Below are 14,016 nucleotides of genomic sequence, written 5' to 3'. Positions count from 1 at the left end.
CGTGTCCTCCATGGGAGCTGGTTTATGTGCCCGTTGAGCATGTGCAGGTGCGGAGTTGCTGAGCTTCCCGCTCAGCTTGGGCACTTGAGTGGCCTTCCCGCACCTCCTGTGGCGGTGCCTGCTGTGTGGTCGTGTGGCGTGTGACCTCTTGGGGGGCAGGTCCAAGCCTCTGGTCCCCATCCCCTGCGGCTGCCCTGGTGCCCTGGTGCCCTGGTTTCTGAACCCCTTTGCCACCCGGAGGTGCCGCTCCGCACAGCTCAGCCAGGACCTGGGTGCCGAGTGGACCACAGTTTCCTGACTCCACTGGCCCACCGTGCATTCCCCGTGGGAATGAGCTAGACCGTCGGTGCTGGTTACTTTGGACTGTCAGGAGGGTCGGAAGGAGAAATGTTCTCTGAGGTTGGAGTGCTGGGATTTTTAGGGTCTTTTCTAGGACAGAACCCTGTCATTGTTAATAGCGGGGACTTCTTGCCTTTCAGCAGATGCCGCATAAGGTTAGAGGCTGGTGCGGTGTGCTCTGTGCATGGCTATGTGTTTGTTAGTGCTGCTCGCTGATATATTTTTAAATTATAAAATAAAACATATTATTTTGAGTAATTTAAATTTAGAACCTCAAAAGTGGTAGTAGCATCTTCCCGTCACAGGTGCACTTTCCCTGCTTGAGAAGGGCACCCAGGCAGCCTGCGTGCTTCTGGTGGGGACTCTGTGCGGTGGGCTTTCAGGACCTCGACCGTGGAGTCAGCGCAGGGTCCCCGGGCGGCCAGGCACGCCTCTCCAACTGCCAGACCTGCCTTTCTAAGAATGACGCAGAGAGGGACTTGCACTATGAGAGTGAGAACACAGGCTTCCATGCAAGTGGTGGGACAGGGACAGCACCTTCAGGGGAACTTGCCAGGGCTCCTTTCTGGGAATGGTGGGGAGCCTGGGCCTGCACCCCAAGAGGGCAGTAAGCTTCCCCGGCCCCACCCTGGCGCAAGAGGAGGAGGAGGTGCGAGGCGGCTCCAGCTCGTGCCTCTGGGCTTTTCTCTAGACTTAGGAAAGGCAGATGTGGGCCAGAGAAAGCCGGTCCGTACAGACACAAGACAACCCCAGCAAAGTCCTTTCCTGAAACACTGTCTCAAGGACCGTCTTCTGAGTGCAGAATAAAATCTGCATGTGGAAGAACATGCTCGGGAAATAACAGATCCTGCCTTTCTGCCAGTGCTCTTCTCCAGCAGTTGACTTTCTGCATGTTCTCAACTTCGACAGAATGCTCAGTTATGCAGCCCAACTTTTGCTTCCTTTAGCGGGAGAATCTTCACTCCAGAGGGATTTTCAGTCCCAGCCCCAGATCTCCCCCTCGGGTGTTTAGGCTGGGCCTGGGGCTCGGGGCCTTCTGGCTGTGGAGGAGGCCTGTGTGTCGGACCAGGCCTCTGAGAAGTCTGGGGCAGGCAGAGGGCAGATGGCAGGAAGGACGGAGGGCCTGGCCGGGCGCTGGGGACATCCGCGCCCAGAAGCCCACACTCTGCCTGCTCATCCTCCCTGGCCCAGGCTGGTGCTGGGCGCAGCCCCGGGTAGCTCTCTCAGGGGCTGCCCAGGAGAGGCTGTCCTGGGAGCACCTGTGGGTCCCAGTCCCCCCTCACCACCAGCTTTGTGGGGGCAGGGCCACCTTGTTTGCTCCAAGGCCTAGCACCGAGTGAGCTCCTGGCGCTTGCTGGACGAACAAATGAAATGCAGGACTTTTGCGCTGAGTTTTGGTTTTGGCACCAGGACTTTGTAATAGGTAAGGAAGCACGAGAAAAGGGGAAGGGAATGGCTCCTGACCTGCTTTTCATCGTGGGAGACGGCGCACACGAACCACGGGCGGAACCTGCGTGGCCCCCTGCGTGGCCCCCTGCGTGCCGCTCGGCGTCAGCAGTGTGCCAGCCCAGCCCGTCCTGTTCCACGCATCCCCCCATCTCAGAGAAGGCCCCAGCCCTGCTGCCATTTAACCCGTGCATATTTCAACGTGTAGCTCTAAAAGACAGGCTTCTTTAGAAAGATACTCTTATGATACTTTAAAAATGAACAGTGATCCTGTCATCAGATGTCCCCTCTGTTCAGATTCCCAGTGGTCCTACAGTGTTTCCACCTGACCCCAGCCACGTGGCCGGACCTGAATCCCACTCCAAGCATGGTGTTAGTTGGTGTGTGTTTTTTCCTTTTTTATTAGAGGCAGGGCCTCGCTCTGTCTCCCAGGCTGGAGTGCAGTGGCGCCGTTATAGCTCACTGCAGCCTCCAACTCCAGGGCTGGGTATGTCTTTTTTAAGGTAGTAGGTTTTTTTTCTGTTTTTTTGTTTGTTTGTTTTGAGACAGAGTCTCATTCTATTGCTCAGGCTAGAGTGCTGTGGCGTCAGCCTAGCTCACTGCAACCTCCAACTCCTGGGCTTAAGGGATCCTCCTGCCTCAGCCTCCCGAGTAGCTGGGACTGCAGGCATGCGCCACCATGCCTGGCTAATTTTTTCTATATATTTTTAGTTGTTCAGCCAATTTTTTTTCTATTTTTAGTGGAGACGGGGTCTCTCTCTTGTTCAGGCTGGTCTCGAACTCTTGAGCTCAAATGATCCACCTGCCTCGGCCTCCCGGAGTGCTAGGATTACAGGCGTGAGCCACCACACCCGGCCTAAGGTAGCTGTTTGGAGGTATAATTAGCATAGAATACACTGCACATACTTAACGTGCACAGTAAGTTTTGACACGTGTGTGCACCCACGAAACCGTCACCGTGCTCAAGATAGCCAGCGGTCCTCCCAGCTGTCTGTTGTGCTTTTTTCTTTATAATTTATTGCTGGAAGAATCTGGCTTTGTCCTGCCGGGGTCTTGCTGACCGTATCCCCGAGATGCAGTTTAACACGACACTCCCGCGTCCCTCAAGCCGCCACCCCGGGGAGACCTCGCGCGCCGCTCTCCTGTCCTCTGAGTGCCGTCTCCTGGAGAGGCGGGTCGTGTCCCGTGGGGCTCCCGGCTCTGGAGGCGGCTGGCGCGTCCTCATGGCATGTTTCCTGCGCTCCCCCGTTCTCTGTGCTCCCTCGTGTTGACAGGTGAAGCCCCGGCACGGCTGCTCTGGAGGCGGCGTGTGTGTCCCCAGGAGGCGCCTGGCGCCGGCTCTGCGCGTCAGTCCCGGGCGTGTCAGTCCCGGGCGCGTCAGAGCACCAGGTCCAGCAGCGACCCCTCAGCTGCGGTTCGGTGACACTGGGGCGGGGAAGGCAGGATGAAGGCTCGTGCTGTCCCCGTGTGTACTGTTGGCAGTTTTCATGACAGCGTGTGGGTTTGCCGGTGTCGTCATCCGGTGGTGCCCGCGCGGACTCTGGACCTCACACGTTGGCTGTGTCTCGGTCTCTCGCAGCCTTTGGTGCCTCGATCGTCTCAGCTCTGCAGCGGGAGCTGCCGTAGGTTCATTCTGAGTCTTTGACAGGACCCCACGTCCCAGTCTGCCCCGCTGTTGTGGCAGGACGCCACCCACTGGGCGGTTTGCCACGAGCAGACCTTCGCTGGCTCGTGGTTCTGGAGGAGGGAAGGCCCCGTCCAGGTGCCCGCACCTGCCGAGGGCCTTTCTGCAGCGCCATCCCCTGGCAGAGGGTGGTGGGGCCAGGAGAGGATGAGGGGCACGGCGCGGGAGGGGAGGTGTGCGAAAGGGGGGCTGAACGCGCCCCTTCACAGCAGACCCACCCGAGACCACGGCAAGGGTCCGCTCACGGAGGCAGAGCCCCCACCGCCCAGCGCCCCTTGGAGGTCCCGCTGCCTGGCGTGGCCACGAGGCCCATCCAGCCTGAGTTCTGGAGGGGACAGGCATTCAGACCGGAGCGCCCCAGTCATCCTGAGTCACGTCCTCACTTCCTGCGGGGTGAGGTGGGGCCCGGTGGATTCCCCTCCAGGGAACCCACTTCCTCCGGTGGCTTCCGGAGGGAAGTTGCCGGCGCCGCGGCTGGGCGTGTGGCGTCGGAGAGGAGCCAGCCGTGAGCAGCTTCTCCGACGTGCGAAGGAGAGCAGGTCGCACCCGAGAGCCGGGCTCTTTGTGCTGTTTCCAGAAGCCGTTTTGGCGCCAGGTTCTCGGGCGACTGGGAAGTCGGGAGAGAGGCAGAGACACGAAAGTCCTTGGGGAGAAGCGCAGCGGCTTCATCCCGAGTGAGCTGCCTCGTAGCTGCTCATTTGCCTTCGCTGTGGGCGCCAGAGCCCCAGAGACGAGCCGCTTCGGGGTGTCTCGGAGCACCGTGCGGCCACTCCGGCACGGAGGGCACGTCCCGCTCAGGGCCGCTCTCGCTGCCACCGCGCCGCCGGTCGCGCAGACCTGCAGAGAGCCCCGGGGCTCGGCTTTGATCTTTCTGACGCAACTAAACGTGCTTATTTTCAGAATAAGTTAGACCTTTTGGGACCGGGTTGACCTTTTGCTTCGTTGTCTTGTCATGTATAAAGTGCCGCTCTTCACAGTGGGGGGTGAACGTGCCTGGGTTCTGCTGGACACCGGGCTAAAACGACATTGAGAGAACTCAGGTTTACATCAGTTTATCCCGATAGCAGCTGATCTGTGTGGCACTCAATTCCCTAGAATTCAAAATTGGTTCCAGTGGATGTGAAACAAATATTTTAACTTATTTGTTATAAGATAAGTTTCCATTTATTAATAACCATGTGTTTCCAGCTTCTGAGGAAGGTTGCGATGACTTTCGGTAAAACTCCCTGAGCCGTGTGTGAGCCCTGGCGCCGGGCGCCTCGCGGGAACACGTCTGCGCTCACACCGCCCGCCCACGTGGCCTCCCCGAGCTAGCGCCTCGCTGTTTCTCACAGGGCTGTAGATGGTGATTTCCAGACACAGCTCTTCAAATACTGGCGCTTACTGATCTCTCATTCGCTGACCGGTCTTACATTGTATGATGTTTACAGTATGCTTCTTCTCATTTATGGTTTAGAAATTACGTATCTGTCACGAGGTAGGAGTTTGTTTTATTTCTTAGACGTAAGTGAGATGCATCCCAGGAATGGTGAATGGATACTTTAAAGATGTTTCTGAGCCGTGCGCGAAACTTCTGAAAGCTAAGTTTGCCAAAATGTTTTTCCCTTTAGATCCCAGCGTCTGTTGGATTTCTACCAAGAGAAAGTTTGTAGCGTCAAATTCCTTACACTGCTGGAGGGGCCAGACGCGATGATTCAGTAGAAGAGCTCAGACCCCGGCAGCGAGGGGGCCCGGACGCTGAAGGATGAATGGGGAGGAGGAATTCTTCGACGCCGTCACAGGTGGGTGGAGAGAGGAGGCGAGCGGGGGTGGGGGCGGCAATGGGAGCGTGGAAACCGCTGGATCCAGGTGTTGGACTCGGCATCTGGGTGCGAGGATGGCTCCACGGAGCCGCACACTCGAGGGTCACTTTAGACTAGACGCTGACTTTTCCTTAAGGCGCGACGTCCCGTCTCACACGTGGGAAAGCCTTGACTTTGCATCCAGGAGCCAGCCTGAGCGGGCGATGGGGCAGTCTTCGAGTCTCCCTGGGGGCTCGGTGATTTTGTCAGGATCCCAGGTGAGATGGTCAGTGTTCTTCTTTGTGCTTGACGATCGAAACCTTGTTGATGTCACCGCTGCAGCTCGTTTTGCCTCTCGCGTGCCGACGGGCGCGTCACCTGCTCACGGCGGCTCTCGCCGTCCCATAGCTGTTCAGCCGCTTCTCGCTCTTTTTTTTTTTTTGAGACAGTCTCACTCTGCCCAGGCTAGAGTGCCATGGTGTCAGCCTAGCTCACAGCAACCTCGAACTCCTGGGCTCAAGCCATCCTCCTGCCTCAGCCTCCCCAGTAGCTGGGACTACAGGCATGCGCCGCCATGCCCGGCTAATTTTTTTTCCTATATATATTAGTTGGCCAATTAATTTCTTTTTTTTTTTTAAATTTATAGTAGAGACAGGGCCTTGCTCAGGCTGGTTTCGAACTCCTGACCTTGAGCATTCCGCCTGCCTCAGCCTCCCAGAGTGCTGGGATTACAGGCGTGAGCCACCGCACCCGGCCCGCTTCTTGCTCTTTGCATGGCCAGTTGAAATAGTGGCGTGCGGCCTGTGGTCGGAGAGGAATCTGCGCCCCGGGGACGAGAACATGGCGGGTGACGAGAGCGTGGTGGGTGGAGGGGTGTGGCGTGTGGCCTGTGCTCGGAGAGGAATCTGCGTCCCGTGGACAAGAGTGTGGCGGGTGACGAGAGCGTGGCGGGTGATGAGAGTGTGGCGGGTGAGGAGAGCGTGGTGGGTGGAGGGGTGTGGCGTGCGGCCTGTGGTCGGAGAGGAATCTGCGCCCCATGGACAAGAGCATGGCGGGTGACGAGAGCGTGGTGGGTGGAGGGGTGTGGCGTGTGGCCTGTGCTCGGAGAGGAATCTGTGCCCTGTGGATGAGAGCGTGGCGGGTGATGAGAGCGTGGCGGGTGATGAGAGCGTGGCGGGTGACGAGAGTGTGGTGGGTGATGAGAGCCTGGCGGGTGGGGAGGTGGCGGGGAGGGGGCAGACCAGGGACGCAATGGGGTGGCAGGTTCACCTCGGCGGAGCGCCCGTCTCCTCCCTGACGCTAGGAGGTGGCGGGACAAGTCTTTACGTGCGAGACTGCTGGCTCAGCACTCCTCTGCTGCTCTCTGTCCCGCAGAGTCAGCGTCTGGTTTCCTCTCCGAGAGGCTGCCACTGCCGGAGTAATAGGCCCTCGAGGGACTGTGCTAGTGCGTTTCCTCCGCAGGGGCAGGAATACGGGAATGGCAGCTCGGAAGTGTCCCCACAGGCCGGGTGATGGTGGCGGTCTCTGGAAACACTTGTGTAGTTGCTGCCGTGCAAGGGTCTTCCTGACGGCCCCTCAGGGACACCGGTGGACGGCTCTGTTGAACTTCGGTTTCACGTGGCCCCGCTGGCTGGGCCGCAGTGGGCGTCACCGTCTGCACAGGCCGATGGGCCAGCCGCCCACGATCGTCTACTTACTCTCGTGCGAGGTCCCAGGAGAAGGGGACGCTGAGCTCCTGACCCTCTTCAGAGGCCAAGTTAGGTCATTCTTGTTCCTTCTCAGCTGGTGCTGGCCGAACTCCAGCCTCATCGGCGGCCGCCCTCAGCTGTTCCCACTCAGCGAGCGGCCGCCAGGTGGCCTCAGCCTCGGACCCCCTTGCTCTCCAATGGGAGGCCACGTCTGGTCATCGAGAGCCCCGCCTCAGCGTCCCTCCTCTCTAGGAGTCTGTAAGAAGTCCCCTTCACCGGGGCGTGTGTGACCCCTGCTCCCCCAAACACCTCTGAGCTTTCTGGGCACGGTCGTGGTGGTTTCTCCAGGGTTGTGGTGGCTCCCCCATGCAGGAACGACGCCCAGCGGGGCTGGGGAGACGCTGGTCCCGGTGGCAGTGCTTCTCCGAGTGTCCCCAAGATCAAGGCGGAAGGGACAGATGTCTGAGTGACAATAATTTCTCACCTTGGTCATTTGGCTCCAAAACAAGTAATAGAAAAGGAGAAAAATGCAAAGTCTCTTAATGCAGCGAACTGCCCGTCTATGATACGGAGTCTTCAGGGCTTCCCTGTCTGTGATATTAATCAGACTTGATAACTCATTTTAAAAGTGTTTAAGCCAAGCAGTTATGAAATGAACGACTCCATTAGGAAATGACTTTCTCTAAGAATCAGTACCACTCAAATGAAAGGTTTTAAAGTACGCGAACAATACGTACAGGATTACGGGCCACGAAAACACAAAGTGATTTAGTGGAAGTGGGCGTTTCCGAGTGACCAGATTACAGGTGATTTCAGCTTCCTCCTTTGCTCTTCCGTATTTCCTCTTTTTTTAATTTTTTTTGAGACAGTCTCACTCTGTTGCCTGGGCTAGAGTACCGTGGCGTCAGCCTAGCTTACAGCGACCTCAAACTCCTGGGCTCAAGCGATCCTCCTGCCTCAGCCTCCCGAGTAGTTGGGACTACAGGCATGTGCCACCATGCCCAGCTAATTTTTTCTATATATTTTTAGCTGTCCAATTAACTTCTTTCTATTTTTGGTAGAGATGGGGTCTTGCTCTTGCTCAGGCTGATCTTGAACTCCTGAGCTCAAACAATCTGCCTGCCTTAGCCTCCCAGAGTGCTGGGATTACAGGTGTGAGCCACTGCGCCTGGCCTGTATTTTGTCTTTCTGTTAATACGGTAAATGCATGTTCTGTGTTAAGATGTTGCGGTATTTGCATAGCGGTGGCCTAACTGGAGATGAGGCTTCACCTGGTGGAGTGCGCGGTTGCTGTATTTTCCAGGGGGGAAGATCCTGCGTGGTGGAGCACCCTTGTGCGGGGAGTGTTTCCAGGATTACTTCAGAGTGAGGATTAAGTAGATGCTGCTTTGGGGATAGGCAGCAAAAATTAGGGGTGATGGGCTAGTTCAGAAAATATTGATCATTTAAGAGGTCCGTTTTTGATGCGCCCTTTCAGAACCATCGGGCAGTGCGTCCCAACATTCTGTAAATGCGCCAGTGTAGAAGACACGCGCGAAGATGCTTTTGCTCGCTCCTAGGGAAGCGCAGCAGCAGATCTAGTCACACACCGGGTTTGACCGGTTCCCTGCCTGCCCTCCTAGGCCTGCCCTTCCCTTGTGGGGTCCTCATCCGTGTCGCCACCCGGCTCCCGCGGGCACTGTGCAGCCCCAGCCCTCGCTCCAGCCTGCTCCGTAGCACAGACCTGTACTGACTGAGTGGAAGGGAGACACTCTTCTTCTTTGCCTGTAGTCACCTTTTCCTTCCTAGAGAAGGACCTTGTGGCAGAGAAGGCCGGGAGCAGTGGCCAGGCCTCTCCTGGGACTGGGGGTCCCGGAACATGTCACACAAGTTCCAGATGGTTCATCCTCCAGAGCCCCTTCTGCATGGAGTCCACTCCAAGTCCAGCCCCCACGTGACGTTGCCTCGGTAGTTAGTGATGCGTTGGGGGCTGTGGAGGTCTCGTTCCTTTGAAACCTCATCACGGGCATATTTTAGAACAAGATGCAGAGCCTAGTTGCAAACCTCGTGCGAAGACGGGGCCCACTGCAGCCTAAAACTGGCTTTGAACTCTGTGCAGGCGGCCCACCCAGAGGGCGTGAGTCCTGGATTAAAGTGAAGTCCTCCCTTCAGGAGGATGGAACTTGTGCCCTGAAGCTGTACCTCCAGCCCCTGGTAGCGGAGCCTGGGATGTCTCATGCTCCAGGGGGAACAGCGTTCCCAGTCTCTGTTCCAAGCTAGCATGTTCCCGCGCTCTCTGCCACGGCCTTTATGTCTGGGGAAGCCGAAGTCATTCCAGATGTGTCCGTTAGAAACAACGTAGAGCGTTCGTAACCTGCTTGTGTGGTCGGAATTCCTGGAGGTAGGTTTTACATCTTCCAAGTCCAGCGAAAGTTACCGTTCTTCTTCCCCTGTGCAGGCTTCGACTCCGATAACTCTTCCGGGGAATTTTCCGAGGCAAATCCGAAAGTCACTGGGATGCTTGATTTGGACACCAGCAAAAGTGACAGGATCGGGAAAATTGGGGAGAGGCCCCCTCAAGAGAATGGAATGCAGAAGCACAGGTATGTCGTCTCATGTATCTTTTTAGAGTTTTCCAGAGTGCATGTGTCCTCACCCCACAGTGTCCCCCAGCCCAGGGGTGGTGGGCTGCAGCTCCCCCACGTGCCCCCGGTGCCAGCTGCTGCTCCAGGAGGCTGGCACCTCTGCTGGGCTCCTGCAGCTGGCGGGTGGCAGTTTTCTGACCAGCGATTCCCCGTCTGTGAGAGGCCGACACTCTCCTCCCTGCACCCCTGGACTCACGGTGAGCGGGGTTGGGTCGCAGGCTTTGTGCTGGCCAGCGGGCAGCACTCAGACCTCTGGTCCCCAGACCCCTTGCTGGTTTCCTGCAGATCTGCCTATTCTTCCCAGACAGCCAGATTCATCCTTTGTCTCCTGAGTTCTGTTGCCACGCATTGACCTCTGACGCGTGGAGATAGGAAGGGTTCGGTTAGCTTGGTGCAGTGAGACCGTGCTCCATTTTCCTCCTACCACGTTTTCACGTTCATGGTGGGAGATTCTGGGGACAGTGCCCATCGAGAGGGGTCTTCAGTCTTCGTCGGCAGAAGCAGGAAGGCAGGATGGGCCGGCGGGCGGGCAGAGGCTGCCCTGGGAGCTGCCGGCCTGGGAGGGTGGGGCTCTGCGCATCTGCGGTCTCATCCCTGTGGACGGGGCTGTCCCTGGTGGCTGCGTAAACGCCTGCTTGGTGGGTCCTTGTGGGTACCCTGAGTGCCTCACTAACCTGTTACTCATTCGCTTGCCCAGCAGATGTGAGAGCACCTCCCCTGGGGTCTGGGGCCCTCTCGGGTCTGGGCCTGCCATGCTCCCCGTCACCTGCTGGCACCTGACCTTCCTCCATGCCCAGTGGCCTGCGGCCAGCCCGAAGTGCCCTTGTCCTCCCACAGCCCCCGGCCCCGCCCCTTCCCTGATGCTCTGGCCCTTTAAATGCCGTCGGGCCCTTCTGTCTCTCCACGCCCTGACCCCACCCTCTGCCCCCCCACCACACGGAGTCCCTCCACTCCCCGACTCCCGCTCCCTGTCCCTGCTGCTGCATGCAGACCCACTTTTCAGAAGACAGATCTGGCCTTGCCGCCTCCCCGCTCTGCCGGGCAGGACCACGGGCGCAGCCTCACAGTCCTGGTCCCACGCAGCTCTGAACAGCACCCCCTGCGTGCACAGACACCGGCTCGGGCTGAGCTGTGGTGAGTGCCCAACAGCCTCCACGCCCGACTCCTGTGGCTCCTGCGCCCCAAGCCCTGTTGCCCCCGGTGCCCGCTACGGGCCTCTGGGTCCTTAGATGCGTCTGGACCTTCCCACGGCGAGTTCCTGTCCAGTCACGTGTTGGCCCGGGGCCTTCTTTCCTCCTCCCTGTCTCAGTTCCTTTTCTTCCCTCCCGCTTCTGTGCAACGGGCATGTCCTTGGGGGACCCTCTCCTGACTTCTGCAGCGCCAGGTCCCCTCCTGGCAGTGACCTCGGGTCCCTGAGTGCTCGCCCTTCATGGCGGGTGGAGCTGGGTGCTGCTTCCCAGGGCCAGGCACCAGGTCCCCTCCTGGCAGTGACCTCGGGTCCCTGAGTGCTCGCCCAGCATGGTGGGTGGAGCTGGGTGCTGCTTCCCGGTGCCAGGCGGCAGGTCCCCTCCTGGCAGTGACCTCGGGTCCCTGAGTGCTCGCCCAGCATGGTGGGTGGAGCTGGGTGCTGCTTCCTGGTGCCAGGCGGCAGGTCCCCTCCTGGCAGTGACCTCAGGTCCCCAAGTGCTCGCCCAGCGTGGCGGGTGGAACTGGATGCTGCTTCCCGGTGCCAGGCACCAGGTCCCCTCCTGGCAGTGACCTCGGGTCCCTGAGTGCTCGCCCAGCATGGTGGGTGGAGCTGGGTGCTGCTTCCCGGTGCCAGGCACCAGGTCCCCTCCTGGCAGTGACCTCGGGTCCCTGAGTGCTCGCCCAGCGTGGCGGGTGGAGCTGGGTGCTGCTTCCCAGTGCCAGGCACCAGGTCCCCTCCTGGCAGTGACTTCAGGTCCCCGAGTGCTCGCCCAGCATGGTGGGTGGAGCTGGGTGCTGCTTCCTGGTGCCAGGCACCAGGTCCCCTCCTGGCAGTGACCTCGGGTCCCCGAGTGCTCGCCCAGCGTGGCGGGTGGAGCTGGGTGCTGCTTCCCAGTGCCAGGCACCAGGTCCCCTCCTGGCAGTGACTTCAGGTCCCCGAGTGCTCGCCCAGCATGGTGGGTGGAGCTGGGTGCTGCTTCCTGGTGCCAGGCACCAGGTCCCCTCCTGGCAGTGACCTCGGGTCCCCGAGTGCTCGCCCAGCGTGGCGGGTGGAGCTGGGTGCTGCTTCCTGGTGCCAGGTGCCCATCGCTCAGGGGTTTTCTTTTCTGCTGGCCTCGAGGCTACTGATTCCTCTTCCTGTCCCCAAGACAAGCAGCTTCGACCGGGCTGCCCGATGTGGCGCTCCGGGGTGCAGCCGGGTCTGGGCTGGCAGGAGCACGTGCTCTCGCCGTCCTGGAGACGGAAGCCCTGGAGTCGGGCTCAGATGGCGCTTCAGAGCAGCCGCCAGGAACACGAGTTGGGTGGGAAAGCCCTGGGGTCCAGAGAGGGCTGTGGGCAGCGGGGGGGGGGGGGCGCGCACCCCCCACACCCCTGGTGCCCTGCCAGCGGCGTGTGTGGGTCTGGCAGGCCTCCCCTCAGAGCTTGGATTTACGCCTGTGCTCAGACACCTCCCCAGGTGGAGACTGTCTCTTTCTAGCGCCCCGTTCCCAGTGGCCCCCAGCCAAGGCAGCTGGGAGCAGGGTGGAGGATTAAAGTCTCGTGGCGCAGCCGTGACTGCCGCAGCCGTGACTGCCGGCCTCCGTTGCAGTTGGTTGGAAGGTTGCCTGCTAGGGATGCACCTCAGGAAAACAAACACGTGTTTTAAAGGGGCTGGAAAAGGTTTCTGATGCATGTGCCCCGGTGGCCTTGTGGCCCGCCCCGGCTGTGGTGCTGCCACTGCCCCAAGCGTCTGCTCTTCAGCGGGGGCCACCGCAGGGCCGTGAGGTGTGCAGGGGAGGGCCTCCCGGCCGTTGGCCTGTCCCCCCTCGGGGCGGGAAGCCGCAGCACAGCCGCTGCGGGGCCAGGACCCCTGGCCTGGTCGTCCTCCCCGTCCCCAGGAAGCCCCACCCAGAGACCCAAGAGCAGGCAGGCCAGAAGGCAGAAATTTCGTGTTCAAACGGGAAAATCAAAGAGAAAAGTGAGCATGGAGCAAAGTCGCCCATGGCGGGTGAGTCTCGTGTTGGAGCCACCCACACGCGTGCCTCTCGTGTCCCGCAGGACGTCCCTGCCCGCACCCATGTTCACCAGGAGCGACTTCAGCGTGTGGACCATCCTGAAGAAGTGCGTCGGCCTGGTGAGTATGGCGGCTCTGCGACCCCCGTGGGCTGAACGCCCTGCGCGCTGCGCGTTCACGAACAGCGCGGAGTTACGGCAGTAAAACGGGAAGAGAGACATGTGTCAGGGCAGTGGCGTGCCGTGGGTTGCACACGTGGCCTTGGAGCCATCACAGGCTCCTTTGGCCCGCCGTGCTGGGAGGGGCTCTTGGTCACGGGCCACCCCGCCATCCGCACAAAATGGTCCCTGGCCACGCAGGGCTGCAGGTGCAGCGTCTGCCACACACCTTTGTCAGGCACTCAGGGTTTGGGCAGAAAAGCTACTGGAGAGCGAGTGTCCAGAGCCTGGACTTTCGCTTTTATGGTCCTCACGCCCAGGCCTGCCCCACCCTGCCGCCCCCACCTGCCCGCTCTCGGCCGGCACCTGCCGCTGGGACTCAAGTTCATGCCTGCAGGTGCCGCAGGTCTGTTTCTCAGGTGTCCTCCTCCCGAGTTCTGGTGATGCCGTTTGTTTTTTGCTCTTGTCCACTTCAGTCCATTTTTCCCCAAAAGGAACTTCATTTTTTTCTTCAACTTTTTATTTTAAAATAGCCCAGAGTGTTCCCATGCACCACTGCCCAGCTTCCCCGGATGCTGGCATCTCACGGGGTAACCGTGGGACGCGGTTGGAACAGGACCCCTGCTTGCCCGAAGTCCGCGTCCCTGCAGTTCTTCCTGCCCCGCCCCCGGCTCCCTCCGCGTGTGGTCCTCCCCTTCCTGTGCCCCTCCACCGAAGGCACCAGCGCCTCAGTCCCTCCGTCTCTTAGGACCTTGCCGTTTTTTTTCTTCAGAGACAAGGTCTCACTCTGTCACCCAGGCTGGAGCTCAGCGGCATCATCACAGCTCACTGCAGCCTCGCGCTCCTGGGCTCAAGCTGTCCTCCTGCCTCAGCCTCCCACTTGTGCGCCACCATGCCCAGCTAATTTTCTGTTTTGAGTAGAGATGGGATCTTGCTATGTTGCCCAGGCTGCTCTTAAACTCTTGGGCTCAAGCGACCCTCCTGCCTTGGCCTCCCAAATGTCCCCGTTTATTTAGTTGCTCGAATTGTTGTACTTCGTCCTCAGGGAGCTCATCCAGGTCGAGTCCTTCCCCTTCTGCTGGGGTGCTCTTTTGCACACTTGCACTCAGGCACTA

The 14,016-nt window shown here is 59.5% G+C and overlaps 1 protein-coding gene across 3 annotated transcripts in view; it reads left to right on the top strand.

Moving 5' to 3' along the window:
- The window catches only part of OSBPL2 (oxysterol binding protein like 2), a 44,890-nt gene that overhangs the window by 9,525 nt on the left and 21,349 nt on the right, over nucleotides 1-14,016 (top strand). For 2 of the 3 annotated variants that reach the window (XM_076010818.1, XM_076010819.1), the window contains 3 exons: nucleotides 5,080-5,250; nucleotides 9,376-9,520; nucleotides 12,788-12,863. In XM_076010818.1, the coding sequence (XP_075866933.1) occupies nucleotides 5,214-5,250; nucleotides 9,376-9,520; nucleotides 12,788-12,863 (258 nt within the window). In that variant the 5' untranslated portion in view covers nucleotides 5,080-5,213. Of the gene's footprint in view, nucleotides 1-5,079; nucleotides 5,251-5,407; nucleotides 5,529-9,375; nucleotides 9,521-12,787; nucleotides 12,864-14,016 lie in introns of all 3 variants that reach the window. The other variant, XM_076010820.1, reaches the window with a different exon arrangement.

This window comes from Microcebus murinus, chromosome 16 (genome assembly GCF_040939455.1).
Source record: "Microcebus murinus isolate Inina chromosome 16, M.murinus_Inina_mat1.0, whole genome shotgun sequence".
NCBI classification, from domain to species: domain Eukaryota; kingdom Metazoa; phylum Chordata; class Mammalia; order Primates; family Cheirogaleidae; genus Microcebus; species Microcebus murinus.
The sequence above is the reverse complement of the archived record's forward strand: the minus strand, read 5'-3'. Positions and strand labels throughout refer to the sequence as shown.